The 20,182-nt window shown below is 36.7% G+C and overlaps 2 protein-coding genes across 2 annotated transcripts; both read left to right on the top strand.

Moving 5' to 3' along the window:
• On the top strand, positions 1-15,202 carry LOC121986115 (RING finger protein 10-like). The gene is made up of 9 exons (XM_042539927.1): positions 1-285; positions 1,012-1,058; positions 2,359-3,654; positions 9,155-9,243; positions 13,323-13,425; positions 13,503-13,607; positions 14,074-14,185; positions 14,539-14,709; positions 14,829-15,202. The coding sequence occupies exons 1-9, from the start codon at positions 66-68 to the stop codon at positions 14,978-14,980; spliced, it is 2,295 nt and encodes a 764-aa protein (XP_042395861.1). The 5' UTR covers positions 1-65; the 3' UTR covers positions 14,981-15,202.
• A 307-nt stretch (positions 15,203-15,509) lies between these two features.
• Positions 15,510-16,750, top strand: LOC121986116 (GEM-like protein 5). The gene is made up of 3 exons (XM_042539928.1): positions 15,510-15,920; positions 16,009-16,283; positions 16,364-16,750. The coding sequence occupies exons 1-3, from the start codon at positions 15,641-15,643 to the stop codon at positions 16,598-16,600; spliced, it is 792 nt and encodes a 263-aa protein (XP_042395862.1). The 5' UTR covers positions 15,510-15,640; the 3' UTR covers positions 16,601-16,750.
• Positions 16,751-20,182: the final 3,432 nt, after the last annotated feature.

Here is a 20,182-nt window from a genome sequence, read left to right as displayed (position 1 = left end):
CCACCCTCGACGGTCCCCTTCGACTGTTCCCTCAGCATCGTCTCCCGTGCCCTCGCAGCTGTTTCATGTCCATCAACCCCTCCGACGCCCAAAGGTCCGCAGCTTCTCTTCCGTTGCCATCCTACCCGAACGCTTCTTCTCGTCATGGCACTCGCCGGGAATCACCCCGCAGCCTCGCCTCCTGGTCCGAGGGACTCCCCTGCGGCCGTGCCGCTGACGCCGCCTCTGGATCTGCGGCTGCCTATGCTTTCGATAACTCTTCCCCTTCCTCCGCGGAGAATCATGGTGAGTACCCCCCTCGATTGATGCACTGGATGGATAGAGACGTCGATCTGGAATCTAGGGTTCGTTGGTCTGCGTCAGCCTGATTGATGCGTTGGGGGGGGGGGCGGGCGGGGGGATTCGTTTTTTTTTTCTGTGTCGGCGTTTGATCAGTCGGTATTGACACTATCTCAGTTGAGTGGAATTTGATTTGGTGGTTTTTGGATTGGCGTTACTTTGCTTAATGCAGATTCGGGAATGTATAATATATAAGAATAAATGATTCGGGTTTGATTGGTGGATATAGCCATTAAGTTTCTGTTAAAATTCTCTATTTTTTATGCCTATAATACTCTGGCTAATATCCATTCATTATGTTTCTTATTTAAATTAAAATTTTGCCATTGTTTTTGATTGAAGAAATAAAATCTCAATTAGATCCCTAGGAATCATTGAGATGTTTAGGGTGCACTGAACTAGCACAAGCTCTGTTTGCTAGAGACAGTGAGACTCTGGTAATTTCATGCTACCTCATAAAGTTTATCAACTTGGAACGTAAAGATTAAACCAGTAAGCTTTATCTGGAGAGAAATCCTTATGGTTTGATTCTGGGTTTTTAAATTATGGGAAATGACCTGCATGCCTTTACTCATTTAAATACTTCTCTTAGTGGATCACATTTGAACATTTATGCCAGTATATCCCTCTTCCAACAAATTTGAAATTTATATATTTAACTATACATTGCAGAATCAGCTATTGCTGCAGGTGGAAATTCTCACAATTTGCCCAAGAAGGTAAGAATTTTTTCGTTGATATTATTTTCATCTTATAATGATCTAAGATATATTCTCTCCTTTACTTTGACATTTTTATTCTGATATATTATTTGTTATCATGTTCTAATTGGTTAACCCCATGTTTTAACCTCCGCTGACACAATTGTCAGTTGCTATTGTGCTAATTTTGAGCACATGTTATTTAGTGGCAACATATTAGCTTGTAAATTGTAGATATTTTATCATGTAATATTGTCAATGTAGATACTAATATGAAAGAATAGACTAATAGACCTAAGGTTCACTACTTTTGCCAAAAGTATAACTGTTATTCTAGCTCTTTCTTGATAAATTTAAGTTGATGTAAGAATCTGAAGCCATTTATATATACAAAAAAACATTGATTGCGCGACACAGGTAGTTTCTCTTCATCTCCTTTTGATGATTCTAATGTCATGGAATTTATCTACCTTTGTTGTTTATGCAGAGTAGTTTGTTCAATGTGTTTCAAAACAAAAATAATAATAAAAAGAAGAATGTAATGCAAATCTTTTCAAAATCTGAACTTTACATCTAGATCTAGTATTTTATTTTTTGTTCAACTAAGTCACATCATCCCACTAAGTTTACTCTCTCTCTCCCTCCCTCTCCCTCTCTCTCTCTCTCTCTCTCTCTATATATATATATATATATATATATATTTTGGTAGAATTTACATCAAGTGATTTTTTTTTCTCCTGGGTTCTTTTCATCTCTCTCTCCTTCCTTTTTGTTTGTCCTGCACCAGTTTGGTGCTGAGCACTCCATTTTTTTTCATCAAAGTATGTCTAATGTGAAGAGCAATTATGTTTGTTCCATATAAATGGCAGATAAGTGCCTAATTGCATACCTACAGATCCAATGCAGTATAAGTATGCATTGTGTGTGTGTGGAAATAAATAGGAGATGCCCATATCCTCCCTTCCAAGTTAATAAAAGCTAATAAGTACCATACATTTTCTGAAAGTCTTTATGATGGAAAATATTTGCCAATCATGGGATTTACTGGTAAGCTAGATTCTTCATTTCTTTTTGTGGAGTTGAGTTTTACTCGGGACAATAACAAGTTACATATCTCTGCCAATATTTGCAATGAAGAGTGATTTCCCCCCTAAAAGCTAGTGACAATTACATAACGATTTAATGTTTATCATTGCTAAGGAAGTACTGTTTCTAATTAGCAAACTTGTAGATATTTGAGGCATGACAAGAGGTCTATGAAAAAAAATACAAGTGCCTTGCTCTATGGCTCAGGATCAATTTAATATTCTTCTTTCAGGTGAACCGGCACAGAGTGAATGATTTCAAGAAAAGCCAATTTGGCAAAAAACGAGGCACAAATGTCGAGCATCAGTCTACAGTGGGAGAAGAAGTGCCTCCATATTGCAAAGCCAATCAATTTGTACATGTTGTAGAGAATGAACGGCCTTTTGTAAATGTAAATCTTGTCCATTCTTCTGGGCCTAGCAGTTTCCAAGGGAATGGTAGTCAGTCATCTACAAGAAGGAACAACGCAATCAATGCCAATCATTTGCTCAATTTCTACTATGATCCAATTTCTCGTCCTGAACCCAGGGCTCCTCCTCCCAGAAGGCAACGCAAGGTAAAACCTTATAACAAAGACTTGTTTCTACAAGCAAATTACAGATTTGTGGTTTTGAATAGAGAAAGCTCTGAAGTTGAATCCATAGATCCTGATAAAATGTTAAATTGGGAAGATGTGGTATGTGTCAGATACTCTACTCCTTTTACAGTGCAATGCCCAATTTGTTTGGAGACTCCTCTTTGCCCACAAATAACTACATGTGGGCATATTTACTGTTTTCCTTGTATACTGAGGTACTTGCTTATGGGAGAGGAGAATCACAAAGGGGTATGCTGGAAGAAATGCCCCCTTTGTTTTATGGTGATATCAATCAAAGATTTATATTCTGTTCTTATTGAGAATGTTAAGAACTTCAGTGTTGGAGATCATGCACACTTTACACTTTTAACCAGATCCAAGGATTCAGTATTTCCTGTACCAAAATCTAAGCAAGTTGAAAGTACTCTATCAAGTAGTGCAGATGACCTTTGTGATACATTCTCTAAGTTTATTGTAACTTCGGATGTGGGATTGTCTGTCAGAAAAGGAAAATCTGATCTCACTTTTTGGCTACATAAAGCAGATTCTGGTCTAGTTGATGACTTAGAAAAGCTTCCGTATGTCTGTGCTGCACTTGAACAATTGGAGGAAAGGATGAAAATGTGGAGAGAATTACATACTTACAATGTTAATACTCAAAACAGAGATAATTTATCGAGTTTGGCTACAAATTTGGCAAGTGACAAGTTGTGTACAGATGAACCCCAATGTGTGATCCCATCTTACATTCCAGATGAAGATGGATTTTCCATAGAAATTGTGTCTAAAGTATTTCCAGTGGCTGCTGAATATGAACATGTGGATAGCCCCAAACAAGTTCCTCCTTCACATAATGGAAGTGAGAAATTGCAACATGATGACATATCTTCACAGAAAAATTCTGTTAGCAACAATGAGGTAACTGAGAGAGATTCATACAGTTTCTACCAGGTAACGTTTGATCTTTGGTTCATCTTGTAGGCAAATATGCAATAAATATATGAATAATTTTTCATTTCATAACGAAGCTTTTTATAAACCATTACATGTAATATCTGTACATATCGGAAAGGAAATTTTCACGATCATTCTACCAAAGGTTCTTACATGATCTCCAATACTCCGCTCATGCCCTTTCAAGCACAGTGTCACTTGGTACATGCATGCTTCTATTTGAAAAGAGATGATTAACCACACAATAAGTACCACAACTACCATGTGATCCTCTACTTCATGACACATGTAAATGATTGCTCCTAACACATACCATCCTTATACAAGATGACGAAGAGTTATTTTCATTCAATAAAATTATCGAATAAACAATAAGTCTCATAACATATAAATGGACATCATGAAATGTATTGAATTCCATATACTACCTCACACTAGTGTTCCTTACAGATAGCCTAGTATATTTTAGTGCCTACAGACCTAGGCTTTGATACCATTAATTTGTCCCCACCCGTAGTATAGAGCATAATAGAATGTTGCGGTTTTGCTAAACAAATTAGCTTGTACACAAGGCAACAGATATATTGAAAAAGATTTTCATTTCATAACTAAACATTCTAGAAGATGTTACATGTAAGATTTCTCTACATATCAAAAAAGATATATACAAGATAAACTAATACCTGGATCTGAACACCTCACTCAAGTCCCTTATAGCCAGTGTCCTTGGTACATGCATGATGTTATTCGCCACATAGATTTATAAATCCAGTAAGGGCCAAAGTATCAAATAAATAATAATTAATATATTGTAGATTTGCTTTTATCTTGTACACAAGGCAACAAATATATTGAAAAAGATTTTCATTTCATAACTAAACTTTCTATAAACTGTTACATATAAGATTTCTCTACATATCTAAAAAGTTATTTACAAGATAAACTTCTACCTGGATCTGAACACCTCACTCAAAGTCCCTTCTAGCCAGTGTCACTTGGTAAATGCATGATGTTATTAGCCACATTGATACATACATCCAGTGAGGGTCAAAGTATCAAATAAATAATAATTAATATATTGTAGATTTTATCTTTGAAGTTTACAGATTCAAATCAGCGGTCTAATAAACCACATCAAATATTCAGTCCAATCAATTAAAATTGTCTTAGGTTAAGGTTATATTCACAATTAGTCTTGGTGGTACTAGTCACTTTGATGTTTGACATTTAGGTAATCCTCGCAGTTTGGATTGTTCCATATGACAATTCACTGTCATGTTGACATGACCAGAATATAACCCTCTTTGGTGGTTCACTTTCATTCCATTGCCGTTGCATTGAGACTTTTCCAAGCTTTCTTTCAATATAAAATTAGCATTTCATTAATAACACAATAATTCCAATAGATAATTATTTGATAACAACTAGGTGGGGTTAGCTATATGGATCGTTTACGACATTGAGCTCTATTTCCTACTGTATCAAGATCTATACTTAAATTTTATCTTATTTTATTGTTACTAACCAAGTCTTTTATGGTCTTCCTCATTTGATATACATGTTTGTCATAGTGAGTATTTATTGGTCATTTAAGTACATGTCTGTACCATCTTAAATGTGTCTCTTAGAGTTTTCCCTCAATAGATGTAACTCCGACTTTCTCTCTAATGCTCTCATTCGTATTCTGTCCATTCTCGTATGTCATAGCCCAAGTCATGCGCTCAAGTCATAACCCAACATTCAGCTCCATATAACTTAGCATGTCTAACTGCAATTTTGTAGAATTTTTCTTTAAGTTTTAGAGATACTTTACGATCACATAAAACATCCGACGCTCTCTTCTATTTCAGCCATCCTGCTTGTATTCTATGTAAGATATGTCTCTCAATCCCTCCATCATTTTGCAAAAATGATCCTAAATATCTAAAGTTCTATGTTCCAAGTAACTCGTCATCTTTTATCTTAATAATTGTCTCATTATGTCTAATATTGCTAAACTTAAATTTCATATATTCTGTTTTTATTCTACTAAGCTTAAAACCTTTCCTTTTAGTACTTTCTGCCCAGATTCTAGTTTAACATTTACTCCTTCACGTGTTTTATCTACCAAAATAATATCATCGGCAAACAATATGCACCTATCTTGAATGTCTTGAATGTGTGCAATGAGTTCGTCCATAATTATCTTTATTGGAAATGCTTCAGTTATTTCGCCTTACGTCTTTATTCTTATCGGAGAAAATTACGTTTTTAGTCCTGTAACTTACACTTTTTTCAATTTTAGTCCTGTTACGAGTCAATTTACATTTTTAGTCCTTTAACTTGTAATATTTTCCAATTTCAACCCTTTTTCCTTTAAAATTGAAATTTTTCAACGGAAAATGATGAGTTGTAAATTGAATTTGGGGATTTTGATTTTTTATGACCCATGTGCTTTTTATATTCCAACCACAAACTAGATATTTTTCGTTGAAAAATTTTAATTTTGGAGGAAAAATGACTGAAATTGAAAAATATTACAAGTTACAGGACTAAGAACGTAAATTAACTCATAACAGGACTAAAATTGAAAAAGATGCAAGTTACAGGACTGAAAATGTAATTTTCTCTTCTTATCGTTACATGCTTATATTTATTTTTAATTAGTTCAATATATGTTACGCTAACACATCTCTTTTTTAGAATTCTCTATATAATTTCTCTTGCGACTATTATAAACTTTTTTTAAGTCAATGAATACTATGTGCAGATTTTATTTTTGCTTCCGATACTTGTCAATTAATTGTCTAAGAAGATGTATAACTTCTATTGTCAACCTTCCGGGCATGAACCCAAATTGATTTTCGGTTGCTGGTCTCTTTCTTTAATTTTTTTCTATTATTTTTTTTCCAAAGTTTCATGGTATGACTTATTAGTTTAATACCCTTATAGTTTGTACAATTTTATACGTCTCATTTGTTCTTATATAAAGGGAACTAGAGTATTTATGCCCCATTGATCAGACATTTTTTTCATTTTCAATATCATGTTAAATAATTTTGTAAGTCATTCAATACCTTGACTTCTATATCTCTATCGGAATATCATTTGGTCTAATGACTTTTCCATTGTGCATTCCATTTAAAGCTTGTTCTACTTCTGAAGTTTGAATTCTACGATAAAAGTTTAAATTTCTATGCTCATTTGACCTATTTAAATTATCTAAGTTAAGTTGATCACCTGAACCTTCATTAAAAAGTTGATGAAAATACCTCTACCGCCGCTCTTTTATTTCTCCATCGTTTACTAGTACCTGTTACATTCATCTTTAATACATTTTATTTTGATAAGATCTTTTGTATTCCTTTCTCTCTATTCTATAAATATCTTTTTCCCTTTCTTTTGTATCCAATTTTTGATATAATCATTCAAAAGTTTTATTCTTTGCTTCATTCAGTACTCTCTTAGCTTCTTTCTTGGCTATTGTATATTTTTTAAAATTTTTCTCATTTTTACAAATATATAATTCCTTATAAGATATTCGTTTTTTCTTCACTTTCTCTTGTACTTTCTCATTCTACCGCCAAGATTTCTTATTTAATGGTGCATGTTCTTTTGACTCAGTACACTCTTAGTAACTATTTTTAACTTTGATACCATCTTATCCTATGTCGTATCAGAATCATCGTATATTTTACCTAATGTTTGTACTCTTACCTTCTCCTTAAATATATTTTATTTTTCATCCTTTAACTTTCACCACTTAATTTTAGGAGTCGTATATATTTTCTTTCTATTGATGCTATGTTTGAGGTATATATCCAACACTAATAACCTATGTTGGGTAGTTAAGCTTTCTTCAGGGATGATCTTGTAATCTTTACAAATTTTTTATCTTTCTTCCTAACTATAAGAAAGTCAATTTGCGATTTATTATTTCCACTTTTGAACGTGACTAAGTGTTCTTCTCTTTTCTAAAAAAATGTATTCGCTAATATAAGGTCATATGTTATCTTAAAATCTAATATAGTTTCCCTTACTCATTTCTCATTCCAAACACATAACCCCTGTACTCTTATATTTTTTTATTTTTCACTCAAACATGCCTATTTAGATCACCTTCTATTAAAATTATTTCATTTGGCAGAATGTTTTGTAATATTTCATTTAAGTCATCCCAAAATCTTAATTTGGTTGCTTCGTCTAATCCTATTTACGGTGTATATACGCTAATTATGTTCATAGTTTTTTTCGCCACTATTATCTTAAGGACTATAATTCTATCCTTTTTTTAACTACTCGTATACTTCATCCTTTAACGAATTATCTACAATAATACTCACTCCATTTCTTGCTTTACTCTTTCTTGTGTACCACAATTTTAAACTCGAGTTCTCTATTGGTTTTGCCTTCTCACCTACCCATTTTGTCTCTTGTACACATCAAATATTAATTTTTCTCCTAATTATCGTATCTACTACCTGCATCGATTTACTAGTGAAGGTTGCTATGTTCCATGTTTCAAATCTTAGATTATTAGTTTTCCTATCATATTTGTTCTTATCCATCTTATGGTGTGAGAACTCTTGTTTATTTAACACTACACCCAAGTTCTTATGGAGATCTAGCGATCCTTGTCGATATGTTACAGTCGGACTTTGCAACGCGAACTCTTGCATATTTAGCAGTACACCTGAGCTGTCTTTGCCGAGACGTTATAGTCGGACCCTGCAACATGTTCCTTCTGGGGAACAACCTAGCATTAGTACAATAGTTAATGGATCCGTTCATTTAATATTTGTCATAGTTTTAACACTGGTTGGTAACTTAACGCAACCCTCCTCCTTTATTCGGGTTTGGGACCAGTCATGATTGGTTCGTCATATTTGATAATTTATGTAAATTATAAACAATTAAAATGGATATCAATTAAAATATGATATTATACTACAGTAGATTCTTACCTTATGCAACATGTTTCTTCTTCAAGATGTTCTAGTTTGGAACCCAAACTCATCTTTCAAATTTGGCCTACAAATAAATTCACTATACTAACAAGAATTAGGAAAAACCTTGGTCTCTTGATGAATCAAAGATGGGTTAGAGAGCTTAAAAATGGATGATCAACTATTCTGTTTTCCCTCAATCCATTTCTCTTTTCCTAATTTTCTTCTTTCCTTTGCTGTTCACTATTCCATAGCTAGATCTCCTCTCCCTCTCTTATTTTTCCTCTTTGTTTCTCCCTCTCTTCTTTTCCAATCAAAACAATCCTCTTTTTCTTGCTCTGCTGATCGCAGCTTTTATCCTCCTCATGAAGATGAATGTTGTCCTCATCTTTCCTTTTTTAGATACGGGCTAAAATGGTCTGGGCTTCACAAATCGCCCATAGAACAATTTTGGTATGCATAGGCTTTGTATACTAATTTGACCATCAGATTTATGCCTCATAAATTATTACTTTTTATCTGTACATGTATGTATAATTCTAGCATTTTAAATTGCCATTTCATATTGGCAGGCAACTGATGGTCAGCTTCTCATTCTTCATCCATTAAATATGAAGTGTCTCCTTCATCACTTTGGTAGCTATGATATGCTTCCTTCAAGGTGCATAAACTTATTTATGCAGAGAAATTTAGACACATAATTTTTAGTTTTTACTTAGTTGCAATGATTTATGTGTTCTTTATGCTTTTTGTTCCTTGAGCTTACTTTTGTGCCATCTGAACTGCTTAACTTTATGATTGCTGGATGTGTTGTAATTTATAGGGTTCACTTGTCTATTGAACTCATTGTGCACTTGATACCTCAACCTCTTCCTCTTTTGAATCGCCTCAGCCAATATATTTTGGTGCTTCCCTGAACAAGGAGAGTTCTTCTAGCTCCTTCGTAGCACTAAAGGGACATCAGTTCCATCAAGTAGGTGGCGAGGGTCTAGTGAGAAGCGATCCATCTTTGCTCCTTATCACTCATGAGAATGCTAAAACTAGCGCATATGAGCTAGTACACCCCTTATGTTGTTGGATCCTATCACCAACAGCAAAGCCATGCACCCTATGACACCAAAAATCAGTGACTTGCCCCCAATGTGAAATTGCCCCACATGGCCACATGCGAAAAGAAATTTGCCTCAGAGCCTCATTCTCTGCCTCATACAGCTGAATTACCTCTTCCCTATCTACATCTCACGGCAAATAAGTGACTCACCTCAAGATCTTGAGCATATGAGCTGAAGTGAAGATAGGGCTTCATGAATGGGGAGAAACAATGGGCACCAAATTGGAATATCAACAAATGAGGAAAATAATATTATTAAATTGGAAGATAAATCAATCTAAGAGATCTCTTTAGACATTTATAGACTAGGATTATGACTTAACCTTTGTAAATAAGATAATTAAAACACGACTAGGTTATCCCAAAACTCTTAACAAATGTAAACAACTCTTTTAAAATTAAATAACAAAATTTAAATAATTGAATTGGTAAAAACTAAACTTATTGAAACCCAAAAATCTATAATGATGATTAAAACTCTAACTATGCCAAGGAACTGGTAGGAATACATTGTCATTTGATTTTATATCTTAGATATAGTTTGAAATCTTCTTGCTCAATACAAGTCAAAATTAGTATTTGTTTGCCTGATATTGGTGATATATGGGTTGATATCAAGTGGTATGGAACATTCAAGTTTTGCTTGTGCCATCTAGTTTTAGCATTGGATCACAAGTAGGAACAGTGCTTTTTTTCCTTACCTACTGAAATTTGAAACCGTCTAAGCAAATTAATAGTTACAAGAGATTATTGATGGCTAAGTTTTACACTACTGTGGTTCCCATAGATGTGGCATCATTTTGACACTGAATATCCATTGAGGTGATACTGATTAGGATTTCTAAATCCTGTTAGTGCAGGAGGCTCCTATCTATGCAGGTGGTTAACATGCTCAATGCTGATGTGAGGGTTTACATATTCGGTATTTGTTTAACTCAGAAATTTGAATTCGGAGAGGATGTTTATCCTAGAGGTGGTTGGTGGGAACTAACATGGGAAACAGGCATATGGTGGGAGGATTAGTGCAAAAGTCAAATGTCTATTTTGCTACAGTTGGGAGGAAAATAATCTCTTACTCAAACTCAAGTACAAATATTCAACATAATTATCAATTCAAGTGTCTAACATGGCTGTTTCTTAAAGTTTATAAATGTGATCGCTAGGGATATTAAGTTTCCACTTTGATTATTGGTGTTTGATGTTAGTATTCAACACAAATTGGAGAGGGTAAATGAATAATTAATTCTAGAGAAAATAGTGGAGGCTGTTATAAGTCACTGCTTGTTTTTGTGCTTCTATAGCTATGGCACCATAGAAGGAAATTCACATTTGTCTAGTTTTTAGATTTCTAGTTGTATAGCCACAAAGGATGATTAGTAGAAAGGACAATTGATAGATATTGGTGGATGAATCCTTTGAACTCATTTCAAGTGATTTAAAGTCACTTGAAGAGATAATAAAGAGAGAATTCTGAATACATAGAGTTTAAGTCTTGATGAATATTCCATATAATATATTTGTTTGTTTAACCAAGTGAACATTGAAGATTTCTGGAGGACTGCATTGTCACATTAATTTCTGAGATGGATCTTTTAAACAAAGGTGGTGTAATGGACAAATGGGAATAATTCATTCCTATGATTCCATTCCAATGTTTGGGTGGACAATCTGAGGTGGAATGGTTCATTCTATTTCACCCATTCCATATTTAATAGGTGAAAAACCTCTTTCCACTCCTATCAAAGGCCAGTTGAGATTGCACAAGATGGGTGGATAGGTAAGGCCAGGTAGGCTAGGTTGCCTGACTAGATTTGACACACAAGTCAGGTTGTATGGATTGATTAGGCTTGATTGACCTGTTGGATCAATCTTGCTAGGAGAGCCAAGTGTCATTGCTTAACCAGCCGGTTCAAGCAGATCAGTCAAATGAATTGTGGCAGGATAGCCCAATGGATCGATGGAGACGGTTTGAGCTGACAGTGTTAGTTGGCCTGAGCAAATCAATTGGGCAGAGTAGATCAATCAAATTGATCAAGCCTAATGAATTAGACAGACTGAATGCGCTGAGTGGACCTTTCGAATCAAGCATAGTGCATGGATCAACAAACTAGGTGTGTCGGAAAGAGAAGGTAGATATAACACAGACCAAATAGAATCATATTGATTCGAAGAGTTAGATGAACCAAATGAGTCGAATATATGATGACTCATTCCTCTAATTATGACATTCTATTTACAACCAAACAAAGAAGTGAAATATAATATTTTTCATTTTATTCCATTTCATTTCTTATGTCACTTTGATTCAATTCCATTCTACTATATCAGATGGACCCTTAGAATTATTTACTTGGATGGAAGATACAAGGGAGGAGGGAAAGCAATAACAACATGTAGATGGAATTCTATATAATTTATGAGCCCTTCATTCCGACCCACCTGACTTTCCAAGTAAACAAACCCTTGGTGATAGTGAGCTCATCCAATTTTGAGCTATCTTACTCATGCACAAGCTTCTTAGATAATTTTATTTTGTTGATTCTATCTTCAATCTTTGCTAAGAGTTAGGCATATGGTTTGGTTTCTACATTTTTGTAAAGGCTAAAGATAAGTGTGACTCAATGAATAAGGTTAATTACATAAAACATCCATAAACTCTGTCATAAGTTTCAATTTGATACATGGATCTTTTTCTTCCAACCAGGCACACCATATAAATATAATTAAATCAGTAAATCATCTTTTTTTTTATTTTCATTATAACAGATGGGATGCTGATTGGTATGCCCAATTTTCATTTTTTAATAAAAAAAAATAATTGAGATTCAAAATTTTCCTTTTCTCAAGGGTATCATTGCTCTTCATCGTAAGTGCTTCACTTCTCACTCTCTTGTTCCTCTCTTGGCCAACTCTTTCTTCCTTGTTTCCTCATTTTCTTTCTCTTTTTTCCCCAAGGCTCTACACGTTGCCCTGGTCTCCTGTCTTTCTCTCCCCTCGGTGTCTGTATTTCTTCTTTCTTCTCTCACTTCTTTCTTCTTTTCTTCTATCCTCCTTTCAAGGACAGTGATGTACTACCGAAATTGAACAAAACTCGTACAAAGCTAATTGTTGCAACACTAGTGACATCTCTCAAATGGATAAACCTCACAACTAGGGTTTTTTTTTATTAAAACTGAATAGATAACTTATGAGAGTGGTCTAGGACTATGCCCCTTTCTGTAGAACAATTAAAGGGCATAGGTTTTTTTTACTAATTATTCTAAAAAAATTAATGCGCCTAATAAACATCATAAACTTATTAAAACTTGATCAACTTTAGAAGTTTAAAACTTGGAATAAAATTAGACCTAAACTAAACTCAAAATCCATCAAACTGCATTAAATGCATCTCGGAAGGGTAGAGTATAACTATGAAGGGAAAACAAAGATAACTGGAAAAAAAAAAAGAGAGAAAAGAGAGTGGGGAGATAGAAAATAAGAAGAAAATTTGAAAAGTAATAATTTTTATCATCAAAACACAGATTTAATGTCTTGTTCAGAATTCTGTTTGTTGTCATGAGGAGAAGACATATTTGTTTGAAAAATTTACATTACACTGACTAAGCATGATGGGATCAATGCCAATGCAGCATTAATGGTGAAATTTTGGAGCTGGAGGCTATAACACAGTCAGAAGCTATGCGAAAAAGATACCGTTACCTTAGTCATTTCTCATTAACCACAACATTTCAGGTATTATATTGCCCACTAAGTTTCAATATAATTAATGTTGGCTATTTTTTCTCCTTACAACGTTTTATTACATGCAGCTTTGTGAACTTGATTTGAAGCATCTCCTACCTTTCAATTCTTTGGCTCCATTCATGGATGAAATTAATAAGCGTGAAAAGCAGAGACGACGACTTGCAAAGAAGGTACATCACACTGCTAGTTTGACTTGGGGTCCTAACATCCCTGTTGAATGCACCACACTTGTTATTTGAATTTGTTCTTTCTTGTGATTGACAATCATCTTCTAAAGTGTATTAATGGGTATTGCTGTCAGTAGCTACTGGGATTTTTTTATTTGGTTATAAAACTTGGCAAAAGATAACTATCTTAACATTCACATCCATCTTGGGGTTTTGAATCTTATCACCATAAGCATGTAGACTAAGGCTGCATGCCATTTGCAATCTGTCCTACTGTTGCTTTAGGTGAGGCAATGTTGATGAGCCTAAAAAGATAGGGAGTGGGATTACAATAATATTTTTGCTATCACTCTAGTTATATAAAGCATCATTTTCCAACACAAAGACTGTCTTCTTCAATTGTCTTATAAATGCTCAATCATTTCATATATCTTATCTTTGAAATTGCATGTCTTAATTTCCCCTTTAGGAGAAAAATGAGAGAGGTAAGGCTGAAGCTGCCTCACATTTTAATCTAGTACCTTCCGCTCAGATGCAATTTGCTCAAAAGGATATTGTATTTTCATCAGATGACTTTGAAGGTATGACCTTTTTGGAAACATCCTAATGTCCTGCGAGAAAATGTTTCAGTACATTTTTTTTGCTCTATTTCATAATCTAGTATTTCACTATTACATCTGGGTTATACGTATACGTGGTCTAATTCTCATGTCAATCAATCAAATGGAACCTTTCCCCTAGGTTCAATGATTATTTTCCACCAATGCACGTAAACCAATTGGAATATTTCTTTATTGTTGTTTGTAAGATTTTCAATGATAATTTCCCAGCAATGCGTCAGTAATTTGTTGGGTGGTATTTACGCTGCATTAAAGATTGTTACTTTCTTTAAGTTTGTGAGACCTTTTCCAACTATATATCATTCTGTGTTCAGCTTTAACTACCAACAGCATTCCATCCAGCAGTCCTCCCACTGGTGAGAGGAAACTATTCTCCGATGTAACAAGGCTTGGTTTTGCTGCGGCACACGATTCACCTTCTTTAAGAGGTGGTGAAGCAGCTGCCGAGTCATCAGGCCACGCCACTAAAGCCTCTAATGTTCAAGGTATGCCTTTTGGCCAGCTTATAAATTGCTATTTCTCAACCTTCATCATAATTGTTTTTTGAGTGCATGAAACGTCTATGAATCCGCCTTTGACTTCATTTTCATTGCGTCAAATATAGCATCTGGGAACACAACAACATCGTCATTTGCCACAATTTTATCTTCTGCCCGAGAAGTGGAGAGCTCCGAGCAGCACACCAATGCTTTGGTGAAGAAAGGGAAGAAACCGAACAAAGTGCTCTTGTCCACTGCTGGAGGTCGTCGTTACTAATCTCCGACGAAACCTCTGTTAGTTATTAGGCGCGCCAAGTGTGTACATTTAGTTTCAGACCAATAAGACGCGTGTTCAAAGTCATTACAAAGATGTTGCACTTTGAGGATTTTGCATTCCTTATGTGGCGACGCCGCCCTTCTTGCAGTATGGAAGGGGATCGACGTATGCGTCCTAGAGAAAAATCTATTATTAATCGAATAAAGTTGGATGACAATGTGAGCTCGATGTTATTTAAAATTGTTTTCAGGTAAAGAGTACAGAGAGGTACATTAGATAAATAAAAAAAATGTCTTCGTTATTTAACAAATCTAGCCGTCTAGAAACTTCTAACTCTAGTCAGCATTTAAAAATGAATTAATTAAGAGCCGACTTTTTTTTCCCTGTTTTTTTGCTCTTTGAGACGGTTCTCGTCCTCGCCACGTCTCCTCGCCGAGCCCACGCGTCGACCATCGCCGACACGCGTACTGACAAAATCGAACCTTGCGGGCTAAGCACCTTCTTGATTGATCATCCAATCTCTCTATAAAAATTCAATCTGCCTTTCTTTTATCATCACGAACCATATCCATCGATCTTTGCCGACCTTTCCCAATTAATCCAACAACTCCACTGTCTTTGATTGCCTCCGGCGAGCGGCATCCTTTTTTTTTCTTGTCCATGGAGAAGGACGCCAAGGTAGTAGACGCCCACGTCGACGCCGCAGAGCAGGCCAAGTGGGGGACCAGGCAGATGGGCCCGCCGGCGGCGCCTGCGGCGCACCCGGAGAACCAGAGAGCCGCACTATGGACGCTGCGAGGCGACGACGAGCATCCCCCCTACGTGCTCGACTTCCAGCCGGTGAGCCGGCCGGCCGGCAGCCCCATGGAGAGCATCCTCGACTACTTCAATTCCTGGGCCAAGAAGGCCGAGGACCTCGCGCACAACATCTGGCACAACTGTAATCGATCGAATCTATACGATTATCTGTTTTTTTTTTAATGAATTTTCCGGTGATTGATACGATCCGTGTCGTGTTTGATTCGCAGTGAAGGCGGCGCCTTCGATGACAGAGGCGGCGATGGGGAAGCTCAGCCTCTCCGCGAAAGCCTTCACTGAGGGTGGATTCGAGTCGCTCTACCGGCGGACCTTCCATACCGACCCCAACGAACGGCTCAAAAAAACCTTCGCCTGCTACCTCTCCACTGCCGCCGGGCCCGTCGCTGGGACCCTGTACATCTCCACTGCCAACGTGGCCTTCTGCAGCGACCGGCCCCTGTCCTTCCGGGCGCCTTCCGGTCAGGAAACCTGGAGCTACTACAAGGTTTATTATACGAATCTATCGATCGAGCAGTAGCTTAATCTTCCATCAAATGAACTGGATTTAATTCTTTATGGTTGCAGGTGATGATCCCGCTGGGGAAGATAGCGAACGTGAGTCCGACGACGTCGGGCGGGAACCCGGCGCAGAAGTTCATACACGTAGTGACGGTGGATGGGCACGAGTTCTGGTTCATGGGCTTCGTTAACTTCGAGAAGGCGGCGGAGCATCTGCTGGACGCGGTGGCGGACTACGCGGCGGCGGCGGCGGCGGCGGGTGGAGCTCAGCAGCCTGGGATCGCGCAGAGCGTCGGCGTTTAGAGCATCAAATCGATCTGTGTAATTGCATGTGTTCCATCCAGTTGGCTTTGTTGGATGTGAATTCGTTCTGTTCATTGTTGCTGTGGAGTGAGTTTGTATGTTTGTATTGCAGTATATTAATGAAGAACAGAGCATCATCAGTTATAGACAGTAATGCTATTGGCAGGATCAAATCACTCAGTTCTTAAGATTCAAATTTAGTGTTAAGTGTAAGAAAATGAAGAACAGAGCATCATCAGTTATAGACCGTAATGTTATTGACAGGATCAAATCACTCGGTTCTTAAGATGGCACACCAATAATGAATTAAAAGATGTATGCATCAATAATAACAGCATCTAACTATCATTGATCTTTAAAGTAATATAGAATCGAAATAATATCTAGCGAAGATTAAAGCAATAAAGAAAACTGAAATAATAACTAGCGAAATTCATCGCTAAGGTGGACGGCGGTAATCCATATTTCTTCTCAATTAGACAGAGAGGTCAATAAAAAAAGTTAATACCCTAATTCATGAGTACTTTTTTTTATATTTCAAGTCCAATTTATCTATTATTGATAGTATGATGCGGTGATAAAAATATTGACGATAAGATAAAATTCAAATAGCATATTAACGATAAAATTCACATAGCATATAATATATATAAATATCAAGTAAAAATAAAAAATAAAAAATTATTTTTTAATAATAATTATTTCTTAATAATTTAAAAATAAATAACTATTTACTTATAATAATTATTTCCTAATATGCCCTTTTAAGATGATGTCCCAGAAATGACACTAATCTTACTACAAATAGCAAACAACCGAGGTCGAGAAAGCGACTTTGTAAGTGCATCAATCAACTGATCCTCAGCAGGAATATGAGTAACTCGTAGTTCGGAGGTCTCCACCAGATCACGAACAAAGTAATAGTCAATAGCTAGATGTTTCATCCGAGAGTAAAAAACACGATTAGCTGAAAGATATCTCAGCAGGAATATGAGTAACTCGTAGTTCGGAGGTCTCTATCAGATCACGAACAAAGTAATAGTCAATATCCAGATGCTTCATCTGAGAGTAAAAAACACGATTAGCTGAAAGATACGTGACATCTAAATTATCAGTAAAAAGCACAGAAGGCATGGTAACCGGAAGTAGCAGATTTGTCAAAAATGACTTAATCCATTGGATCTCAGTTGCTGCAGAGACAATGAGACGATATTCAGCCTCAGTCGAAGAGCGTGCAACCGTGCACTGTTTGGTAGATTTCCAGGAAAATTGATTAGCACCTAGAAAAATAATAAATGCACCCGTATAACACCGACCATCTAGATCTCCTACCCAGTCTGCATCGGAGAAACTATGAAGAGTAAAAGGTGTATTCGAAAGAAGATAAATGTCAAGATCTCTAGTACCATTGAGATGCTGAAGTAGACGTTTCATAACACCCTAATGCGTCTTTGAAGGAGTATGTATAAACTGTGAACGCTTGTTTACCGCAAAGGAAATATCAGGACGAGTCATACGGAGATGTTGTAAGTCTCCAACCACTTGTCGAAACTTAGTCGTATCAAAAGATGAAGACCCATCATGCAAAGTAAGACGAGAGACAGCAACAATAGGAGTGGAGACCGGCTTGGAATCAAGCATGTTGTGTTTGGAGAGAAGATCAGTGACATATTTGTGCTGAGACAAGAAAAGATCATTTGAGGTTGGGCGAACTTCAATACCACAAGAGAGGGAAAGAGTCTCAAGATCCTTAATCGCAAATTTTGCATGAAGTTTACATACTATGACGTCAACAAAAGAAACATCACTCCCTGTAATGATTAGATCATCAACATATACAGGGAAATAGATAACAATATCATCCCGAGAATAAACAAATAAGGAGGTGTCAACTTGGGATGTGATAAAGCCAAGAGAGACCAAGAAAGCGCGAAGCTCCAAATACCAAGCGCGCAGAGCCTACTTCAAGCCATAAAGCGCCTTATGCAAACGACACACATGATCCGGAAACTCAGCACTGCGCATACCCGAAGGTTGCACCATATAAACCTCCTCTGCAAGATGACCATTAAGAAACACATTGTTTACGTCAAGTTGGCGAGGACACCACCTCCGATTCACAGTCAAACTAAGAGCAATGCGCATTGTTATTGGATTAATAACATGGTTGAATGTATCATGAAAATCAACACCAGGGCACTGATGAAAACCCTTGGCAACAAGGCGAGCTTATACCAATCAATTGAGCCATCAGAATTACGCTTAATGCGAAACACCCACTTATTACCCACAATAGTTTAGTCTGGCGAAGGTGGAACAAGAGTCCAAGTCTGATTACGGAGAAAAGCATCATACTCTTCATGCATGGCCTGTACTCAATTCGGATCTTTGAGTACCTACGTGACAGAGGAGGGTTTACAAGGTTGTGGAAGACTAGTATGAAGAAGATACTTTGGATTGGGTTTTTAGATGATATTTTTGGAGTGAGTTTACATGGGATGTTGGTTTAGAGAAGCGAGAGAGGGAGAAAGAGTCGGTGGGCTAGAGGGTCGGTTGCCACTAGGCAGCGTGGACGACCCAACAACAAGAGGTGATGATGGCGGAGATGATGGCGGCGATGATGACAGCGGTGAAGAAGTCACTTGCGGACGACTACGGTTAGTGGCAGATTGCGACATCGGTGCTGGAGGGTCCCTGAGAGAATTGGTGCAGCAGAGAGCTCAGAGTCAGTGTCTATTACGGTGGAATCCAAGGAGGAGGTGATAGCAAATGGAAAAACATGCTCCACAAACTTAACATGACGAGATACAAAGACTCTTTTGAGAGCTACATCATAACACAGGAAGACACTCTGGGTGAGAGAATAGCCAAGGAAGACATAAGAGTATGACTTGGGATCAAGCTTATGGTGAGAGTAGGGGCGCAACTACGGAAAGCATAGACACCCGAAAACTCGAAGCTTAGAAAGATCAGGAACGGTGGCGAACAATTTTCAAAAGAGGACATATGGGAGAGACCGACCTTAGGCATGCGGTTAATCAAATAGACTACCGCAGCAAAGGCATAAGGCCAAAAAGTGAGTGGAATAGATGCTTTGTACAATAAAGTGAGACTTTCGATTATATGGTGATGACGATGTTCAAAGTATCCATTATGTTTAGAAGTATGTGGAGGAGTGGTAAGATGACTAATACCATGAGTAGTAAGAAAGGAGCGAAGGGCTAAGAATTTACCTCCATTATCAGTGAATAGTATTTTGATAGTCATCAAGAATTGATTTTCGACAAGAGTTTTGAATGCAATAAAGGTAGAGTATACATCCGATTTATTGCGTAAAGGATAAAGCCATATATACTTTGTAAAATGATCAATAAAGATAACATAATATTTGAGTCCATCAAATGATGATATATGAGATGTCCAAACATCTGAAAAGATAATATCCAAAGGAGCACAAGATGAAATACTAGATTTATGAAAGGACAATTTATGACTCTTATTAATATTGCACGAAGTGCATGAAAAATTAGACAAAGTATTCACAGGAAATGAAAGACCCAAGGATAAAAAAAATGTTGCAAA

The sequence above is a fragment of the Zingiber officinale genome, chromosome 5B (genome assembly GCF_018446385.1).
Source record: "Zingiber officinale cultivar Zhangliang chromosome 5B, Zo_v1.1, whole genome shotgun sequence".
NCBI classification, from domain to species: domain Eukaryota; kingdom Viridiplantae; phylum Streptophyta; class Magnoliopsida; order Zingiberales; family Zingiberaceae; genus Zingiber; species Zingiber officinale.
The sequence above is the reverse complement of the archived record's forward strand: the minus strand, read 5'-3'. Positions and strand labels throughout refer to the sequence as shown.